The following is a 19,417-nucleotide window of genomic DNA, read 5'->3' as shown; positions in this document are numbered from 1 at the left end:
TGGCGGGAGAGGGCGCGGGGAGGGCGTGTGTGGCGCTGGCCGGGGGAGCGCCGACCTTTCCCTCGGGAAAAGGGTGGAGTTCCTTATCGAAAGATAAGGGCTGAGCGCAGGTGTGTTCCGCTTCGGCTGGAGCTTCTGCAGCGATCAGCTCCTGCAGCGCCCTGTCCATGTGCCACGGGTTGTCCGTGCGTGTCTCTCTTGTGCCGGGGTGTTCTGATAATCTCTCGGTTGCCTGAGAGAGATACAAGCGTGGGACAAACAGAGTCCCTTCGGGGTGAGTTTGCGAGTAATTTCGGAAAGAATCAGTACAAATCACTTCATTTTAAGTGTTAGGGGAAAGTGTGTTTTAGTGTGTTTTCAAAGCTACTGAAGAGCCGTGAGTTTGAGCGAATGCCGCAGTGATCACATTGTCCCTCTGTCTTCGGGGAGGTGCAGACCGTATTTCAGAACAAAACATACAAGTGTAGAAATAAATGCTAGGTGACCTTTTAATTTCTCATTAGAAACTAACGGCTAAATTTCGGAGAGGCAAAATATGCTGTACGGATGAGGTGTTCACAGTGCAATGAAACAAAAACCATCAACAGGATCCTTTAAGTGCTCCATAATAGCATATTAGGGCTGCTTTGCTGTTTGCTTGTACTTGGAGAATTTATTCAGCTACAAACATAAATCCGAAGTGTGTACAATGGTGCATTTTTCTCTGGATGCCTCTCCATAGCAGATGTGCAAGATTTTTTTGCTTCGTTTAACCGAAGGCAGACAAGATGATTAGTTTTCCCCTTTAATCTTCCTCCAGTTTTCTGTCAGTGGTATCAGCTGTCCACTGCGGGATGTGGTATCGAGTTTAATGACATAAGAGTTACCCAATTTAGGGCTTATCTTTCATCCTTTCCTGGGATTCCTTCTCCGTAGATCTGCTCTGAGTTTGCTCAGCTTCTTGATCTGGTTCATTGCTTAGAGAAGTCAGTGAAAAATGCAAACCCACACATTTCGCCTTGTCTGCAGTGCCTTTTCTCAAGTGAGCCCAGGGAGCCCTGAAGTGCCAGTTTGCTCCTGCTTTTCCTTTGTATTCCCAAGGCCCCCTCGAGCTTGTGGTGCTGTGTTGGTGATTTGTGTGAGCAGTGTCATGTTCAGAAGCAGTCAGCGGTGAGTGGGTTTCAAGGCTTGGTGTGGGAGCTGCTGGAATCCATCACATTTTGTACTGGAGCAGCACTAAGGTGAACTGGTGCTGTCAGGGAGCTGTGCTCTGTGAAGGCATGCAAAGCCTGGCTGTTTGGCCAGTGGGATGGGATGGGATCTCCTCTTAGCAGGGACAGAACCCTGCAGTGTTTGTTCTCCTTCTTCTGAACGTGTCTTTCCGGGGAGAAGTTTCAAAGCTCACATTCCTGCGGCAAGGAGAGTGTGTGATGGCAGAGATTTGGTGGAGAGCAGGGCTGAGAAATGCAATTTGTCCTTCCTCTCACTTTCTTCTGTGAACTCATGTTCTCCTGTGAAGGCTGGTGCTTGGTTTTCCCAAGGCATGCCGTGAGAGACACCTTGGTCTTTTAAGTGAGGATTTTGGGCAGAAGGTTTTGTGTTTTGCTTTGTTTGTGCCTGTTGGTGTGAGGCCTTGCCCAGATCGTGCCAATACACGGGAGCTGTCAGTTGTTTCTGTCCTGAAAGTGTGGCTGGCATTGTCAGATGATGGCAGAGCCTTTGAGAAAAGAGTATATATTGGAACAGAATGTTTATGTTGTTAAATGGTGTGCATTGATTCAAATTCCAGATGCTTGTTAAGGCAGGACTAAAACAGAGGGATAGAGATTTAATCTGATTCTAAGACCTTGGCCTCTTTCTTGCACTGAGTTCAGATCAAGGCAGGAGCATCTTCTGAGGTCCCACCACCCTCTCTGTTTCTTTTCAAGAGGTTTTTTGATAATTCTTGTATAATTTTTTGTAATTTTTTGATAATTCTTGATAATTCTTGTATTTGTCTATTAATTGCATGAGCTGACCAAACTGTGTGATTAAAATGAAACTCCAGAAATGAAACTATGAGCATGTACCCTAAGCAGGCAGCTCCTGTCTGTGCGTCCCTCACGCCTAGGCCTGATTCAGCAAGCTGATGTGCCTAAACCCTGCGGATGTCTCCTTTGTTGGAGGTTGAATGTGCCCTGGGATGAGAGGAGAGACCCTTCAGCTGGGAGCAGGAGAGCTCTTCAGTGTGGGTGGGCTGAGGCAGTAGGTGCTGTCCTTAGGCAAGGATGATCTGGATAAATTTGTGGGACTCTGCCCACAGTGGAGGCTCTATTGTTAGAGCAAGTGTTTGATCAGCAGCTTTCCAAGGGAAGGAGGGTGTGAAAGGTGGTAGAAATTCCCTACATCTTTGGCTCCCATGCCATATTAAAGATTGTGCCCTTACTGATTCAGTAATTTTTTCACAGGATGATATCTTACCTCTGCCTGGAGGGTGCTAAGGGCTTTATGGGCTGCTTCCTTTGGGAAGCTGGGAGGCACATGGTCTTGGATTGTATCTTTGTGAATTGAGAGTGGAGATTTTGGGGAGAAGATCCTCAGGTGCTGGCAGTTTGGCTCTGCACTGAGGGCCTGAGCCTCCTGTGCCAGCGACACTTGGGTTGTGTGATGGCCAAAATGCCCAACGGGGCTGTAGCCAGGGCTCGGGGGCTGTGGCTGGTGAGGAGGGGACAATGTGGGTGCTGAGGGATGGCAAGGGAAAATGCTGAGTGTCCCAGGCAGGATCTGTGTCCCCACAGTGCAGGTGGCTGCAGCCCACTCCCCTGTGCGTCTCTGGGTGGGAGGGTGTTGTAATGCCAGGTTTAGTATGTAATGCTAGGTTTAGTTTGTAAGGCTAGGTTCAGTTTGTAATACCAGGTTTGGTTTAGCAGGCTGCAGCTTCCCCTGAGAGCTCAGCGGGGCTGCTCAGGGCAGTGCGACCATTTGCCCCTCCCGCAGTCCATTTCAGACGGCTCCGCGGTTTTGCTCCGCGGTTTTGCTCCGGCAGCTGTCAGCTCTACAACACAGTGACGGCAAAGGAGGTGAGAAGGGTCTCTCCCTAAGGGTTTAAGAGGATCTTTAATCTTACATCTTCTCCCAGCAATCCCCAGAGGCAGAGAGAGCTCTTGATCCGGGCGCAGGGGCTTTTTCTCAGGGGCTCAGGGGTACATGGGCAGAGTTGGGGTACAGGAACCAAAGGGAGGACCTGAGGGAGTGGCCAGGGCTAGGAGCAAGGGGGGGAAATATGGGATCAGAAAAGCAGTGGGTAAACAGATCACCACAGGAGGGTTTTGGGTTTTTCCTACAGCAGACAGAAAACTTTCAGCCAATTAGGTTTTTGCATTTTAATGTTAATTTGATTTAAAATATGTGACACCTCTGATGAAATTGTGGATCTGTGGGATGTGTTTTGTGGTTCATCAACATCTGGTTTCTGCTGATGCAAGACTGAAGGCAATCACTGAATGGTGGTGCTGTAGAAAATAGTCTTTCCATCTTCCAAAAAATCCATATTTCATGGGATAAACATCCCATGTCTTCACTGGCAGCACCAGGGCAGATTCAATAAGAGAAATTGATAAAGTTAGAGCGGAGGCAAATGAGACACCAGAGGTCTAGTGAAGGCCATGTTACAAGCACATTCAGTATTCTGCATGGAAAGGGTATTCCTTGAGATTTTTGGATCTGAAACAAATGAAAGAGAATGTTATTTTCACGCGTGATCTAAATGTTATGTAGAGATGTGTTGGGTGCATGGAGCAGCCACCAAGGGAAGATCTACATCATGGAGTTACAGCAAGAATGGGTGGAGATATGTGTCCTCCTTTCTCTAATACAAAGATGAGTTGAACATCCAGAACCCATTTTTTGTAATGCAAGTTACAGAGAGTTTTCTGAAAACTAAGAATTCAAAATTAGAATGTAGTTTGGTTTAATTTTTTTGTTTTGTTTCTAAAATGAAAACATTAAGCCCTCTCCTAAAAATGTTATTTTTTTGGGACAAAGCAGTTGGAGTTTGAGTTGGTGTGATTTTTAAATAAATTGAATTTCATGTTACCTAGAAGCTGTGACACAAAATTCCTTGTAAAGAATATTCAAAACTTAGAAGTTGAAAAAAACCCAAGCAGTGTCACTTACATTTGCATTTCACAGATCCTCCAGTTTCTGTTGAAGGTCAGAATAGTTGCCATCTCCTCTGCAGTCAGTTCAAAGTCAAACACCTAAATAAAGAAATGGAAATCACTTCTTGGAACAAACCTAATAGAAATACAAGAGCAGCTCCACACTGGAGACTCCATCTTCACTCATGGACCACTAAATTAAGAAGAACAACTTGTTTTATGGACACAGAGACTATTTTATGAATGTTGCTAATTCTAGGTAAGATGTTTCTGACACGTTCCTGTGTGGGGATTCCAAGCAGGTCATTCATCCACGAGCCACGGAACAGGGAATGTCATGTAAGGATTGTTGATTAAACCCTCAGAAACTAGGCCTGGGTTAACACTCAGGTGAAGCATAAAGAAGGAAGAAGCCCAGTCCTCTTGCTGCAGGAGGACATGGCAAGGGTGAGGAAGGATCACTGCTTGCTGTGCAGGGAGAAGCCATCCCTGAGGGGCAGCATCCAGCTCACTCGTGATCCCTCACCTGGAAGTTCTCCACAATGCGCTGTGGGGTGACAGATTTGGGAATCACAATCACATTTCTCTGGATCTGGAAGCGAAGGAGAACCTGCAAGAACAGACAACTCAATCATTCCTCCTGTTCCAACAGCTGTTTTCCTTAAGCTGTACTTCTGCAGAGCTGCATTTCAAATTATTCCTGTCCCTGCAGCCTTGGTTGCACTGCTTGGAGAGCAAAGAGGGGAGTGGAGGAGCCTCACAGGAAATCTCCCTTTCCATCTAGGTTTGGGCCAGTCAATTCCTTTCCCTTGCCCCTGGGATTTTAGCAGTCTATGCAAGGCTTACATTCTCTGCAAGAGGACTTGAGAAGGGAAGTGACATGTGAAGGTGGGTCAAGAGTCTTTTTGAGGGCGAAAGAGTGTATCTTGGAGGTAATATAATTAAAAAATCTGCATTGTTAGGGAGAAATCAGAGGAGTGCCACAATTCATGGGGAAGGGATAGCGGTTCTACCCTTTCCTGAGCTCTGTTTTCCAAAATTGGAAGGAGTACCCACCTGTGCTGGGGTTTTGTTGTGCTTGGCTGCAATCTCCTTGATCTTGGGGTCATCCAGAAGGGAAGGATCCCCGGGCTTAGCCCTAGACAGAGAAAACAAATCAGTGGCAAGAAACCTCCACAGAAAGATTCAGCGTAGCACCAGAGATCTGTGTTTAAATGAAGAATTTAGTGGTGCACGTGTGGTCTCAGTGCTTCAGTCATAATCCCCAGCAGCTCCCTGGCAGGTTGCCAAGCAGCCTTACCACGGTCTGTCGGGAGAGCCAAGGGGACAGTATGCAGTCACAGCCAGCCCTTTGGACTGACAGTACTTGATCAGCTTCTCCTGGGTGAGGTATGGATGAGATTCAATCTGCCAACACAGAAGCAAAGAGTCTGACAGTGGAAGAACTGTTGCAATATTGTTGTGCTCCGTAAATTATCTCCTAATCCACTTAGAGGCTGCTTTTTTCCCTAATTTGACAGTGGCCTGCATGATAATACCCATCCTTAGTATTAAAACCACCTGTTTTGATATGAAGTGCTTATATGGTTTTTGCTGGGGGAGGTTCACAAAGCTAATCTCTGGGCTCTTTATTATTCCAGAAAGACTTTTCAGGGAAATGCTCCAACATCCTTAAAAAGTGGTTCAGCAAGGTGATTAAAAAACCCCCAGAAGTATCCAACTGAAATATCCATAGAGAGAGATTTAAAGTACATGCTGTATCTGCTTTGTTCTCCCTTTCCCCATCTCCTCATGCAGCTGTAATTGGATCTTTATAATCCCACAAAACCAGTCACCTGCAGTCTCTTTGCAGCTCACCTGGACACTTGCAGGCTTGTGCTTCAGTCCTGGCTTGTTCAAGATTCTTTCAATCTGCTCACGGTTGAAGTTGGAGACACCAATGGCTTTTACCAGCCCACAGTCCACCAGCTCCTCCATGGCCTAAAATAGCAAAATCATCATCTGGTGTACAAGGCAGCTCATGATGATGTTCTTCCTGATGTGACTTGTTTCCCACCACGAGCAGCACAAAATAACTGTTTAGAGTTGCAGAGTTCTCTGAGGGAAAAGCAGGTGCTGGCACATTAATGCCATCTCACCCAAGCCCGAATTCTCATTCTCCGAGTGTGTGGAAATCCACAGAGTTGCACGAGGAGAAGAATGATGACACTCAGTAATCCCCTGTTGTGCAAGCACTGGAGGGCTGTACTACATACTGTAGGCAAGATCTCGAAACCTAAAATATCTTTATTTCTGTGAAATTTGTTTGAGCACCTTGAGAAAGACACAAGAACTGTGGTGAAAACAATTGTACAGTTGTTATTGTTCCACAGTGAACTTTTTCTAGCTTCAGTCTGGTGTGCAGCTCCACTGGAAGTGCTTGTCAAGTAGGACACTCGGAGAATAGGAATAACCAGGGAAGGATTAAGCATGCCCATTATGAAAAGCTACTTTGTACTGTCTTATGTTCCTTCCAACTAATTTTGTGTGAATGAGACACCAGTTCTGTGACTGCTGAAGGTAATGGAAGCATGGAAAAGACTGATGAGGACAGAGGACATTTCTCTTCTGCTCTGGCTGAACTTACCTCCCACGTCTGTAGAAGATCACTGTTGCTGGGTATAGCCATGCCTTTGTCATCTTTGGGAAATGGTTCTTCTCCTGCCTGTCAGAGAGAGAGAGAGAAAAGGCTTGAAATAATCTCTGTTGAGACACTTGCTATGTAAAATTACCCAACAGGGATGTAAGGAGGTAAAGCTAATACTGCATTAAAAAAAAAACCCAAGTCATTCTCATAATAACTTAATTAATTCTTCAATCACTTCTTATTCTTAGTTCATGCATTTTTGTTATCTACTATCCCAATAAAGACAGGTGTTTCTACTGGACCCTCTGAAGTGATCCACAAAGTGCATGCAGGGAAGTGATTAACTTAGAGAACAATATTCTGGAGTCTTTCATTAGTTCACGTCCAGTACTGTTCCGTTTTGCACATTTAAGAATAACAGTTTCTTTAGATGTTTTTAAAAAGGTATAGGGAGGATTGACTTTGGCCCTGTGAACACAGACATTTATACAGGAGTGCATCTGCTGACAGATGTCCCATGGGGAGGCTCACTATGGAAATGGCTGTATTAGGAAAATTAGAACAGCCTGTAGCTAGACAGTATGGCCAAAGTAGTTTGAATGACTGGAATTTTCTAAATGCCACAATATCGTGCAGTTTCAGTTGACAGCTTTGTCCACTTAAAGCTAACTAAAACAATATTGAAGGAAGGGAGTTGAGCTCAAAAGCATAAGGTAGAATAGAGATTTAGATAGGTGTGTGTGTATCTGTCTATCTATATATATATATGCTGACATAAATGCTTTGAAGTCTGTGTAGTCTGTGAAAACTTGATCCCGAAAGCCTCATCTTTTGAAATCCAAAGTCTGTGAAACGACACTAAGGCTCCTACAGACACGGTCAGCTCAATCTGTACTGTATGGAGGATCTGGTGATTAAAGAAAGAAATGGGAAACAGAAGTGTTTACTTTCACCGTGTGACTCTGCAACCTGCAGAGGAAAGAATTTCTGTCAGGCAGCAAACTGCACCCCTCTGTCCCAGGGGGTCTGCTTTCAGAAGAGCATGCTTTGGGTTTGTAAAAGAACGGGAAAGAGGCGTAGCTTTTTCTTGCAGCCAGAGGCCTGACCTTAGTGCTGGGTCTGCCTCCCCGTTGTCAGGAGGGCAGAGGACGCTGTGCAGGCAGCGGTCCCGGGGCGGGGATCAGGGGCCCGGCTGATGGGGCAGAGGAAAGCGGGATGGGCAGCGCTGGGGCAGCGCTGGCACAGCAGGCACGGCTCCTCCTGCACGGCAGCAGCAGTGGTGCTGCAAGCACCCCTGGCACTTCTGAGGAGCTCTCCCAGGAGTGAAACCTGCTGTTAGTGTACCTTGAAGCCAAAAGGCCAGTGGATGAGGTAGAGATCCAGGTAATCCAGTTTCAGGTCTGCAAGAGTCTTCTGGCAGGCTCCCTTCACCAGAGGCTTCTCATGAAAAGTGGACCACAGCTGGAGACAAAACAGGGCAGACTGTGATCTCCTGGTTAAAGCTCTCAGGCGCTCTCCTGCACAGCACAGGAATGCTCCCTGTTCTTTGGAAGCTGATGTGGAATGAGGCCATGCTGGTGCTGTTCAGATGTGCCATGCTCTGGGATGGGACTGGCCGGTGACTGTGGGGGCCGTGTGTACCAGTCTCTGGTTACATTAGTTCACACACAAGGTTTGTGCCACCCCCTTTTGCCCAGGGTCTGCCTCCTTGGCAGTTGTGTATCTGTCGTTCCTGAGCATGCACAGAACTCCTGCACTGCGTGTAGCAGGCAAAGCCAAGAAGATATAAGATGAGCCACAAAGAGTGGTTGTCACCAACCTTTTCTTAGGTAAGAAGTACCTTCAGATTCCAGCTAAGTAGCCTGATTTTTGTAATAAGAAAGAGAAGCCGCCAACCCCACCTTCCTTAGGACATATGCTAAGCAGATTGCAGTGTCCCAAGGTGCCCAGAATGACAGCTCCCACTGCAGGGACACCCCTTTGGAATGCTCTGAGCCCAACTGCTGGAACAAATACCAGGCAGTGTGTTCTGCTGTGCTTTAGCAGTCACCAAGGTGGCATCAGCAAGCTGGTTCTGCCTCTGTCAGTCCTTCACACTGAGTGGTCTCTGACCTTGCATCACGTGTTTCTACCTTGCTGGGGGCTACCTGGCCCACTCTTCCTGCTTCCCTTCTTTTGCACTAATCAGTCTGCAGTTGGCCTCTCTTCATCCATCCCCCAGCACTGCTGGGCCACCACAGCAGGGTGCAGACACAGTGTATCCTTCCTAACTCTCCATACAGAACTGGCTGAAGCTGTCAGCTTGCGTCAGGAGTGGCCTGAATGCTGTTAGGATTTGCTTTATCCTACAGCAAAAAGTTTGTCTCCATAACTTAAGCTTCCTGCTAGGAAAATACTCAAAGACAAAGCATTCCCCCAGCTGTGCTCCAGGCTGCAGGATCATTGGATCTTTACCTTGCTGACAACAAAGAGGTCCTCTCGTTTCACAACACCTTCTTTGATTTTCTGCTGGATCCCTTCCCCAACTTCATTCTCATTCTGGTACACGTAGGCACAGTCGAAGTGGCGGTACCCGGCATCGATGGCAGCCATCACCGCAGCTTTTACTTGCCCAGCTGCAGACTGGAAAAAATGCATCAATATTAAGAATCTCAAATCAGTGCTTGTTAAAGACCTGTATCCTAGCAAAATAAAACCAGGGAAGCCATGTTAGTGAAAGCAATCCCCCCCCCAGTCCAGGTTGGTGGGGGTTTTTTCTTTTCCAAGAACACTATTTCTTGCAGTGATAAACATGGACTCCAGCGTTGGAAATCAACCTCCAGCCACTTATCTGTAGCTCCACTCCAACTCACACTCAGCCAGGCAGAGCAGAGCCCCAGGCACCAGGACAGCTCCCCAGAGCTGGACCAGGGGCAGTGAAGTTTTGTGCCTGGGAGCTCTGCAGTACAGGTGCTTTTCTCTGAAGCTCTTACCTTCCAGGTGCCCAGCCCCACGAGGGGCATCTTGGCAGTGGTGTTCAGCTGCACATAGGTTGCCATGGTCCTGCACTCCCTCTGCGCTGCCTCCCCGCAGCTGCCTCTTGCCTGCTGGGTTTAACAGTGCCTGGTCACTGGCCAGGGCTGGGGTTGATGCTGGGGCGTCCCCGGTGCTCTGGGTCCTCCCATATCCGGCAAACAGGGCTGTGGCTTTTTCTCTGTACACGCAGCTCGCAAAGGTTAATGTGAAAGCTGAAATCAATTAAAAATCGAGGACGTGATTACTTGGGACGTGGCAGTGGCACGCCCTTCGGACCTTTCCCTTATCAAAAGATAAGGGTTGAGGGCAGGTGTGTCCCGGTCTGGCTGGTGTTTCTGCAGAGATCAGCTCCTTTCTGTGTCCCATGGGATTGTCCATGTGTCTCTCTCTCTTGTGCCACGTGCTGAGCGAGGGTTCTGACACCCTATTGCAGTTCACCCCACAGATTTCCTGAGAGAGAAGGTTTCATTCAGGGGCACTTTGGCCCAGGATTGTCACTGGTAAAGTCCAGGGGTGTCCCAAAAAGTGTCAATAAACAAGTCCCAGGGTAGGACATGATCCAGAGGCCCCTCGCTCCTGGCTCCCAGAGCTGCTCCTTTGCTGCTGGGTGTGTGATCGTGGGCTGAGCCCTTGGCTGGAACAGCTTGTGTCTCCCCTTGATGGAGCCTTGTCACCTTGTGTGCTGATGAAGTGAGCCAGCTGGAGAAACCTCAGTGTGAGTTTGCAGAGGAAGAAGGAGTTCCTTTCCCTGCCCCCCCAAAAGATGTTGGTATCCATTTCTCAGGCTGGAAGGTGAGGCACAGTGTAGAACAGGGAAGTTCACACAGGCCGTGTGTGCCAAACGTGAAAAGTAAAATTAAGTCCCTGTTTTTTCCTCGTCTTAACAGGATCATCCCTCCGGTAAAATTCGAGTGCTGCCTTTTAATTTTTTTTTTTCCCATTTCTTCACTTTTTGCTTTACTATTATGGGCAGCAGGCATATCTCTATGGCTCGTTTTTTAGCAGCCAGTGCATTCCTAAAGGAGTTTCGTAATGCGGAGACACGTGAGCATAGAAGAGAAAAGGTGTCCTGTAGCTTCATGGTCATCGTGGATGCCGTATATAATTACTGCCAGAAACTGACAGAACCTTCAGCACAAAACCACCGCAGGATCCAGGGGGATGGATGTGTTTTCATGTGTGCACACACGGGGGCAGAGTTGTGTGTGGCTTTTGCATTTCCTCAGTCTTAACTCAGCAGATTGAATTGCATATTTTATCCCTTAGATTTTGTAACAATGAGAAGTTGGAAATCTCTCTTCCTCTGCCTCTTTTCCTAAAACAGGATAAGAAGAAAAAAAAAAAAAATAAAGGTGGCTTACATTTGCAATAAATAAATAAATTTTCTGGTAGGGACTCAAAAGATACAAACCTGGGTTTAAAGAGGAAATTAGCCCGTTATCACTAACATACCAATTTTCTGAATTGTCTGATCCTTAAATTAAAGACACAAAAAAGAATTTCCTTTTCCCTGCTGTCTTTTGCACTGAAATGCATGAGATGGTCTCCTGCTTCAACTCACCACTGTGTCTCAAAAATATTCCAAAACTTGCACTTTTAAGCATTATTATGCATGGGGAGGTGTGTAAATCAAGTCTGTTTTCTCCCTCCTGTTAACGGGGCACTTACTTTCAACAGTTATGTCCAAGGAGAAACAGAAAGACTATCTAAAATTTTTGTGTGGTTGGATTTACTATGACTGGGAGCACTCTCATGTGCTCAGCACCTCCAGCTTGTTTCTGACTGCAGCCATCAGTGGGGACTGTGGGCCATGTGCAGCTGGTAGGAAGCAGCGTGTGCTCTACAGACTGGGTTGTTAACTACACATTTGTGGCCAGAGGCTGCTCCTGTTGGGAAGTTTGCCATCGATTCAATAGCATGGAAAAGAGCCATTTGTTAAAAAAGTCTGCCAACAGTGCCAGCTCTTTGTTCAGGCACTGTCGTACCAAACTCTGTCTAACCTATTCTGTATGTTGGCCCTGGTGTCCTTGGAATGGCTGGATGTTGGGATTTCGGCACTGTTTTCCAGTGCCTCATCCCCAGAGATCCCCTCGGTTCCCCCTGCAGCCCACAGTGCAGCAATGGTGGTGGCTCAGGCAAAATCAGGAGAGAAAATTCCTCAGGATCTGCATCCCAGTGTTGGCCTGGCCGTGCTGGCCTCTGGGGGATGAACCAAGAACAGTAAGAAGAGTAAGGATTGACCTTTTCCTTTTTCCCAAGCACATTCCCCACTCTGTAAACCAGTGAGCTCAAGAGGTGCTGGGATATCATGCCAAGCTGAGAAAGTAGCTGCTAAAAATGGCCTTTTTAAAAATGGCCTTTTGCTCACTCACCCTGTGTCACTCTCTGGAGCAAGATGGGCTTCCCTGAAGGAGTAGTCACAGTCTGACGCTTCCACAGCACTGGGCACACAAGAAGCTTGAAACAATATATTTTGAGTTCTGAGAAAAACCCAGCCAATTGTGTTCTGAAGCTGCAGTAACTATTACTCTAACAAATAGAGGAAAGGGGAAAATCTGGGGAACATCAGGTTGAAACTACCCTGAAGAGGAACCTTTTAACTTAGCAGAACTGCAGGAAGCTCCAGTTTTTGAGAACTACATCAAATGGGGTGGTGGTTTGGTGATAAAGAGAAGTGTAACTTGCCAACAAGTGGGTACCTGAGGGTAAACAGGACAGGAAGAGATAGTTAATAAAACTGTCAGGCAGTGGGGAGCAGACCCCTGGAGGCAGTGGAGGAGGTGTTGACAGCAGACAAGGGCAAAACAAGGCATGTTCACAATATTCCCAAAGAATAATATAGTTACATTTTCTTCTGAGTCTTGTCTACGTGAAAATCTTGCACTGTTTCATTATGTTGATGCAAATGCATTTTTTGGACACATATCAGTTGAAGTATGTTGTGTATTGATTTAGCTTAAATCCCTTCCTTACCACTTCAGTTAAAACAGTAGAAAGCACTCCAGCAAAATAACATCCATCCTCCCACAGACTTCACATTAATTTAACAGCATCAGTTTTTGAACTGGTTTAATTAAACTGCAACTTCCTTGCACAGGCCAGGACTGGTTGCTGTGGAAGCAGAAACATGTCTTTTGTGTCTTTTCTTTAACTTGTAAAAAGAAACCTTCTGATCACAGACTGGAAAGGTGGATTAATGTGGGACTGGCAAATACTTTGCTTGATTTTCCCTAGGTCAAGCCCTGTAAAAAGAACAGGTACCAAAGCATCAACAAAGACCAAACCTTCTCAGTTGTTTCTGTGGGAGAATGGGCTTTGTAATGAGGGGATAGGCAACTTCAATTAAATAGGAGGAACACCATGGCCAGCATCCAACCCCATCTCATCTATAAATGGAAAATTCACCCATCCCAGATCTACATTCCTGTCCAGTTCTGTTGGTAGGCATGGTTATCCCAGGAATGGGATTTTCCTTTCTCGTATGTGCAGACTGTAGGTTTTCCAAAGCCCATCACTTTAGAGAACAGTTGACTATTTTTCTTGCCAAGTGGAGGCTCTTGTTCTCATGGAAAAATATTTTCATGCTTCCTTTCAAGTGTCAGCAGTAAGCCATGTCTAGTTTTGACAAGGAAAGGGATGCTTTGAATATCCTAAGAGTGGAGGGAGAGATATGTTTTCCTTTTTAAAAAACACAAAAATTTTGAGAAGTGTTGGAAATATTTTCCTCACGTTCGAAAAACAAAACAAAACGAAGCACACAGTAAAACCAACGAGTTCATCTTGATTAGGAACAACATGAAAAATACCACAGTGGAATCTGTACAGTTAGAGCTGAATAGAAATTGCTTTATAACCTGAACTCGTACACAACAGGGGAGCCAGATGGTTTTAGCTGACTGAGTTGCTCAGGTTTTGTAAATACGAGAGCAGAACCTCATGTGGTGTTTCTCCCGTCACATGGCAGGACCCGTGGGCAATCCGAACGTTTAGTGGGGATGTGGAAGGTCCAGTGATTCCCACAGAAGTTCGGCCCATTGTCCTTCACTAATCCATGGCTGTGCAGTTATTGCGCTGCGTGCTCCAGGTCTGCTCTAGGGTTGGTCAGATGGGCGTCCGCACTCTCAGCATCTGTCGTTTCCAGAAGGAATTCAGGGCGGGCAGGGAGGAGGCCATGAGCTGCACATTGTTCTAGCGTGAGGCTTCCAGCAATTGTCTTGTCTGGGGACTCTGCTGCTCCTGCAACCAGAACACGTGTGGAGCCCCAGGGGCTGGGAAGAGATGGTGGCCACGTGTGGGTTGCTGCAGAAGCCAGGAAAATTGGTTTGTGCTCTCAGCTGCCCCCACCCCCCCCCAACTACATGCAGCCATAAGAGCAGATAAAGTGGCTTCTTCATCTCTGAAGTTTCTGTATCTTTTGAAGGGCAGGAGGCCTTGGTCCAATAGCATGGGCCTCATTTTGTGGTGTCTTTCTAGAGACATTATACCCTTTCCCCCAAAAGAAGACGGGTAGTTTGTTGCCAGATGTATCTACTTCTGCAAACGCCTTCTTAAGAAGGGCAGGACCGTACTCCCCATTTTTTCCCTCCCACATCCTTTGTATTGATCTTGGCCCAGTTCCTTGTTTGATACATTGCAGATGCAGACTTGTATAGAGAAGGGTAAGGACAGCAATACTGAATGTTTGAACAAGTACTTGACCTATCCAAAATGTTGAATGCTGGATAGTGCCTTGTGTCTCTGGGAAGCAGAAAAGTCTCTTTCTTTGTAAGATAAAAAGGAGATTCTGAATTACAGGCAAACTATTTTTTCCAGGCCCTTCTGTGGATTGCAAGATCTGATGACAAAATAGAGGAATAGACTAATTCTGAATCGAAAAAGAGTGGAAGTCAGGCACAAAATTATTAAGTGAATGGTTTTCCCTGTAAGTAAAACAGATGAAAATTCAGATTGAAAAACTCTGGGAAGTTGGATATTCTGACTCCCCATCATGCATGATTTATTAGTCCTGTCTGTCTTTCCACTCATGCTCCTTTTTTGTTAAAGAAATGAGGCATGGGTGGAGGGGGAGGAAGCATGAATTAACTTGTGATACACAGCTATTTATTTAGCAACCTAACTCCTAAAGTTCCCTGGGAAACAATCCTGTAAAAGAGAGGCCTGATTTTGTTGCTTTTTAAGGTCAGGAGCAGCCCCACTGAATTCTGAGAAGTTACAGTAAAGTAGAAGAACAGTGTGACTCAGTCCTTCTCTTGATATTATCTAATAATGACACATAGGACAGACTTTTCATATAGGAAACTCATTTTTGTGCCCCATTCAAAACCAAACTAAACCTCAGACACTCTTGTTTTGTAAACTGGTGTGATGCAAGAGAGCCACATACCATGGACAGAAACACAAGAAGCACCAGAAAAAGGTCTTTGTGATTTGTAGAGTGTTTGTGAGAAAACAAACATCATAAATACAGACAGAGATAACTCTGCACACACACATCAACAAGGTCTTAGCTAACCCAGGGGTTCCTTGTAATGTGGAAGTAAAAGAGTTCAGAGCAGCTTTTTTTTTGAGGTGAACCATTAATTTTTCATAGCAAGACATTAGTACACACGAACTTGAGTATGTGTGGTGTGTGTTTGTTGTACTCACCATTCTCTGCAATGACAGTGAAGTTCCCATTTTACCCTTTTGGCTGTATTTGCCCAGATTGTTGTGTGCTGTCATCATGCTCTAGTATCAGCACTATCCAGTCTGTTTTCAAAATAACTTATCGTGACTAGACACCACCCTGCTGCTTTCTTTTTTTCAAAGCCCTTTTGAATTATCTCTTCCCAGACAGTTCCTTACTGACGTCTGGTGTCTAGAGCACTTTGTTTATCATGGGGGGAAAAAAGGCAGATTCATCACAGGATTTTCTTTGCTTTTGATACTGCTACAATAAGTTAATTTGTACAATATTGGGACTAAAGAACAGTTAAATGCTCCAAACCAAAACCTGAAATGTAAACCCCTCCAAACCCACAACATTTAAAAGTGAACCTTGTAAAACTTCAAATTCTGTCTCTGGCTCTAGAAATAGGAAAACTTTTGGTTGTGAGAAAGGATTTTGTTTTCCCAGCCACTGGCACCTTGTAAAACTTTTTTTAGAGGTATTTTTGAAGACTAGAACTGTATCCGTGAGGATTTCTTCAGAACATTGTGTTCCACACACTTGTTTGTATCTTCTAGGCACCTGCTGTGCTGAGGTGTTTATTTGAAGATGACAATGTAATGGTTTTAAGGGCATAGAGAATATAAGCTTTTTTCCCATGTGTATGTTGTCAGCTTGGGATATGCAGAAATAAAATATTTTTATTTAATTAATATTTCAGAAGAACAGACAAGTCACCTTTTTGACTTCAGAATAACATTACCAGTACCTCGCCACTGGGATTGCATAAAAAATTCAGTTCCCACTTCACGTTTAGAATACAGTGCCTCACAAAGCAGCTTCCCTCCATCTGTTTTGCATATAATGAAGGCTTTTATGTATTTTCTTCCTCTTTCTCGGTCATTTATTTGGTATTAATGATTCAGAAAAACTTCTGCACTTACTTAAAGACTAAAGCTCTGATTCTGGTGACAAGTGCAGGGTTAATTTTAGTGCTTACACACTCTTTTTTTTTTTTTTTTTTAAACAGATTTTCCCTCCAAGCAATGCCGTTAGAGAGAGAGAGAAAAGAAAAAAAAGGTAGAGTACTTTATTTTCTCTTCACATGGGCTTACACTTCTGGTTTTGATATAAAGAGGAGGTACTGAAGTTGTATATTGCCTCCATAGCCAAACAGGATGAAAGCCCCACTGTGTTAATGAAAGCAGCATTGTATTAAGCAGGTGTCAAACAGTGCCTAAACTAGTAAAACAAAAGGTGACAAAGGGCCTTTGCTAAGGAGCTGAAATTGTAATTGGGTGACTACCTGGTGTGCAAGGTGTGCCTTGCTGCTCTGTCAGGTGCACCCCCAAGTTTTAGGTAATAACAGGCTTGGTTTAAGATGTGGTGGTGTGATATGTTGACAAATAGGGGTAGGTGTGCGACGAAAAATTACCCACGCACAGGCGTGCTCGAGCCAAGGGAATGCTGAGAGCCACGTGTGTGGGTACTGCAAGACGTGGTGAGTGGCTGTAGCAGGGAGAAGGAAGCCTGGCACGTCCTTGCCTGTTCCTGCACCCTGAGCTCTGCTCTGAGGGAAAAGGGTTCATTGTGTTACAGACCGAGGTCTGGTGCGTAGAGCCATATGAAGAGATGGGTTTAGCCAGAGTCATTTTATGATGTTGTAGTTCTGAATCCTCAGGAGGCAGTAAGGATGTTTTTCTCTGCGTAGTGTGTTGTACTCCCAGAGCTTTCTCCATACACATTTGTCCGTGGGTGAAAATGGGCCATCAGAATAGTTGCAGAGGGATGAGAGACAATAGCATGGATAGCAGACAGAGAAAAAACAGCATCTAGGTCTTCTGTAGGGGGAAAAAAGTCAAGTGTTAAAAATGGCCTCAATGGGCCTGCATCAGAGGAAAAGGTGAGGAAAGATTCCCTGGGCACACGTCTGGGTGGCAGAGAGAATGGGCTGGAAAGGAGTAGGGAGAGTCTAGAAAAGGAGACATAAATTCATGCAGTAGGAAAACACGCAGGAGAGGTTTTAAAGAGAGGGTTTCAGAGTTATTAAAGAGTGCAAGGACTTGATTACAGAATTCTATTTTGAAGATGAAATTTTTAATGAAGACAGATCACGTATTGAATAGTTCTAAACAAAGAGCTCAGGGTTTTCTGGAAATTGGAATAAGCATGTCTGCAATGCTCTGTGGCAACCACTGGATCTGGCTTTGAACAAAGTAACTATTCTATGAAAGAGTACCAAGGGCATAACCAGTGAAGAACGCTCCTGTTTACCACAGTTTTAATCAATCATTAATCAGCCTTTCTTCTTTCTAGTTCTGTTTTCTTCTGTTTCTGCCTTGCTCAGCTCCAGGCCTTTATTTGGTGTGGTGCAGTTGTACTGGTGCCCCGGAGGAAGTTTATGTGTTGAGGAAAGGAGTTTCCTGGACTAATTCTGCCACAAACATTCCAGCTAAATGCAACAGCCTGGAAGGGCTCCAGAGCAGAGACCCTGAAAAACACAACCCAGCTGGTCTGAGAGATAATAGCTGCCAAGTGAGTGTAGCTGTCTGCAAGAAGTCACGCACAGGGACATGGCGTTGACTCTCTGTCCTTGGAAAGTTTGAAATGTGAATCAAAGTCATCAGGCTGTTTTTGCCATGCTAATGAAGTGCTCTTGCCTAAAGACTAAAGGAGACAAAAATCTGTATTTAATGGCCATAGAGGTCCTGAATTGTGGCATGGGTTACTGTCTACTCACTTACAGTTATGACTGCATATTGGTATAGAATGTTTCTTTCTGTTAATTATATTTTTAATGATTGACATACAGCCAATACACACAGTGCCGATATTCAACAACAGGTGTTTTTCCTTCTGTCTCTAGGAACTTTGCTTCTTTTCCTTACAAAGTCAACCACTTGGCCTGAAGGCAGGGTGACTGCACATGTGTGGTCATGCAGGGGGATGTGGGAGCAATTCTCTTCACCAGTTCAAGCTGATGTGTGGCAAATCAGACTCTTCTACACAGTGAACTTGAGTATTGCTTTGATTACATAGGCTGGACTGGGTTTATACTGTGAGTTCTTGCTTAGACAAAGTTGACAGAAATGAAAGGTAGTTGTTAATATTAAAGTTGGTGGATGAGGTGAAAAGGATTGTATGTGTAACTGTTAAGTACAATGCACATCCAGTAGAAATATTCTGCAGAAGCAGCAGATTTTATTGCCATTCTGTGATGAGGTCAGGGATAGCTCTATCAGGAAAGGCATTGAAAGTATTCTCCCTGAGATGCAGAATGCTTTCCAGAGCTTCCCAAATAAATGAGGAACAAAGTCAGTGCAGTAACCACCAAAGAGATGCAGGATGCTACTCACCAGCAGCCTTGACCACTTTTACCACACTGTGAGCCTAGCAAAGCACTGTTTCATCTGGCTCATCCTTCTTTTCCCACTGACATTTTAGGATCTAATCCCTATAAATGTAAAATTAGACACCATTTCGCCTCACAGCATATTAAGAGACATTATTTTAATACCTCTGTCCCAAATTTTCTTAAATTTACTCATGCCACTTTTTCCTATCAGAATCTGAATCCCCCATTTTTTATTTTCATGCACTATCTTTTTAACTTATTAAAGAGGGAAGATCACCTCTATCCCCTGTAGGGAGGATGATAGAGCACCTTTTGTATACATCCAGTTTGTGGCCCTTTAAGATTTATCTTGTGGCTGTTCAAGGGTAAGCATTTAGAGAAGAAAATGCGGCTCTGATGGGGTATGAAAGACATGCTCTGCTTCTTTTGAAAAATAAAATCAGACCTACGGCAATAGAAGCACTAAAGGACACCATCTTCCCACACCACTTCCCTCTTGTTTCAAGCCAGAGCTGCTCCACCCACTTGTTTTTGTTTTTAATTGCTTTAGATCGGGATTACAGCCTGTGGAAATGAGCTAGCTGCATGATCCTTAGGAAGACTCACTCATTTATTTATTTTGTTTTGGTTGCTGATTTCATTATGAGTAATGAGAT

At 45.0% G+C, this 19,417-nt stretch overlaps 1 protein-coding gene and 1 long non-coding RNA gene across 2 annotated transcripts; one reads left to right on the top strand and one right to left on the bottom strand.

Moving 5' to 3' along the window:
* Nucleotides 1-69: 69 nt before the first annotated feature.
* LOC138104390 (uncharacterized) lies at nucleotides 70-18,153 on the top strand. Its single transcript, XR_011148050.1, has 3 exons — nucleotides 70-274; nucleotides 16,437-16,486; nucleotides 17,754-18,153. It is a non-coding gene; the product is annotated as an uncharacterized lncRNA (long non-coding RNA).
* On the bottom strand, nucleotides 3,327-9,924 carry LOC138104386 (aldo-keto reductase family 1 member B7-like). The gene is made up of 10 exons (XM_069003610.1): nucleotides 9,717-9,924; nucleotides 9,199-9,366; nucleotides 8,089-8,205; nucleotides 6,745-6,822; nucleotides 5,976-6,098; nucleotides 5,419-5,525; nucleotides 5,175-5,256; nucleotides 4,645-4,728; nucleotides 4,135-4,217; nucleotides 3,327-3,681 (listed from the first exon to the last, which is right to left on the bottom strand). The coding sequence occupies exons 1-10, from the start codon at nucleotides 9,780-9,782 to the stop codon at nucleotides 3,639-3,641; spliced, it is 951 nt and encodes a 316-aa protein (XP_068859711.1). The 5' UTR covers nucleotides 9,783-9,924; the 3' UTR covers nucleotides 3,327-3,638.
* Nucleotides 18,154-19,417: the final 1,264 nt, after the last annotated feature.

This window comes from Aphelocoma coerulescens, chromosome 1A, assembly GCF_041296385.1.
Source record: "Aphelocoma coerulescens isolate FSJ_1873_10779 chromosome 1A, UR_Acoe_1.0, whole genome shotgun sequence".
NCBI lineage: Eukaryota > Metazoa > Chordata > Aves > Passeriformes > Corvidae > Aphelocoma > Aphelocoma coerulescens.
Note: the sequence above shows the minus strand (reverse complement) of the source record. Positions and strands in the feature narration are given on the sequence as shown.

Excerpts from the sequence above, each read along its gene's own strand:
- LOC138104386 (XM_069003610.1), bottom strand. The coding sequence starts at position 9,782 with ATGGCAACCTATGTGCAGCTGAACACCACTGCCAAGATGCCCCTCGTG. Across the intron at positions 9,367-9,716 it reads TGGGGCTGGGCACCTGGAAG|TCTGCAGCTGGGCAAGTAAA; the intron begins GTAAGAGCTTCA and ends CATTTTTTCCAG. Across the intron at positions 3,682-4,134 it reads AGGATCTGTGAAATGCAAAT|ATCCAAAAATCTCAAGGAAT; the intron begins GTAAGTGACACT and ends CATTTGTTTCAG.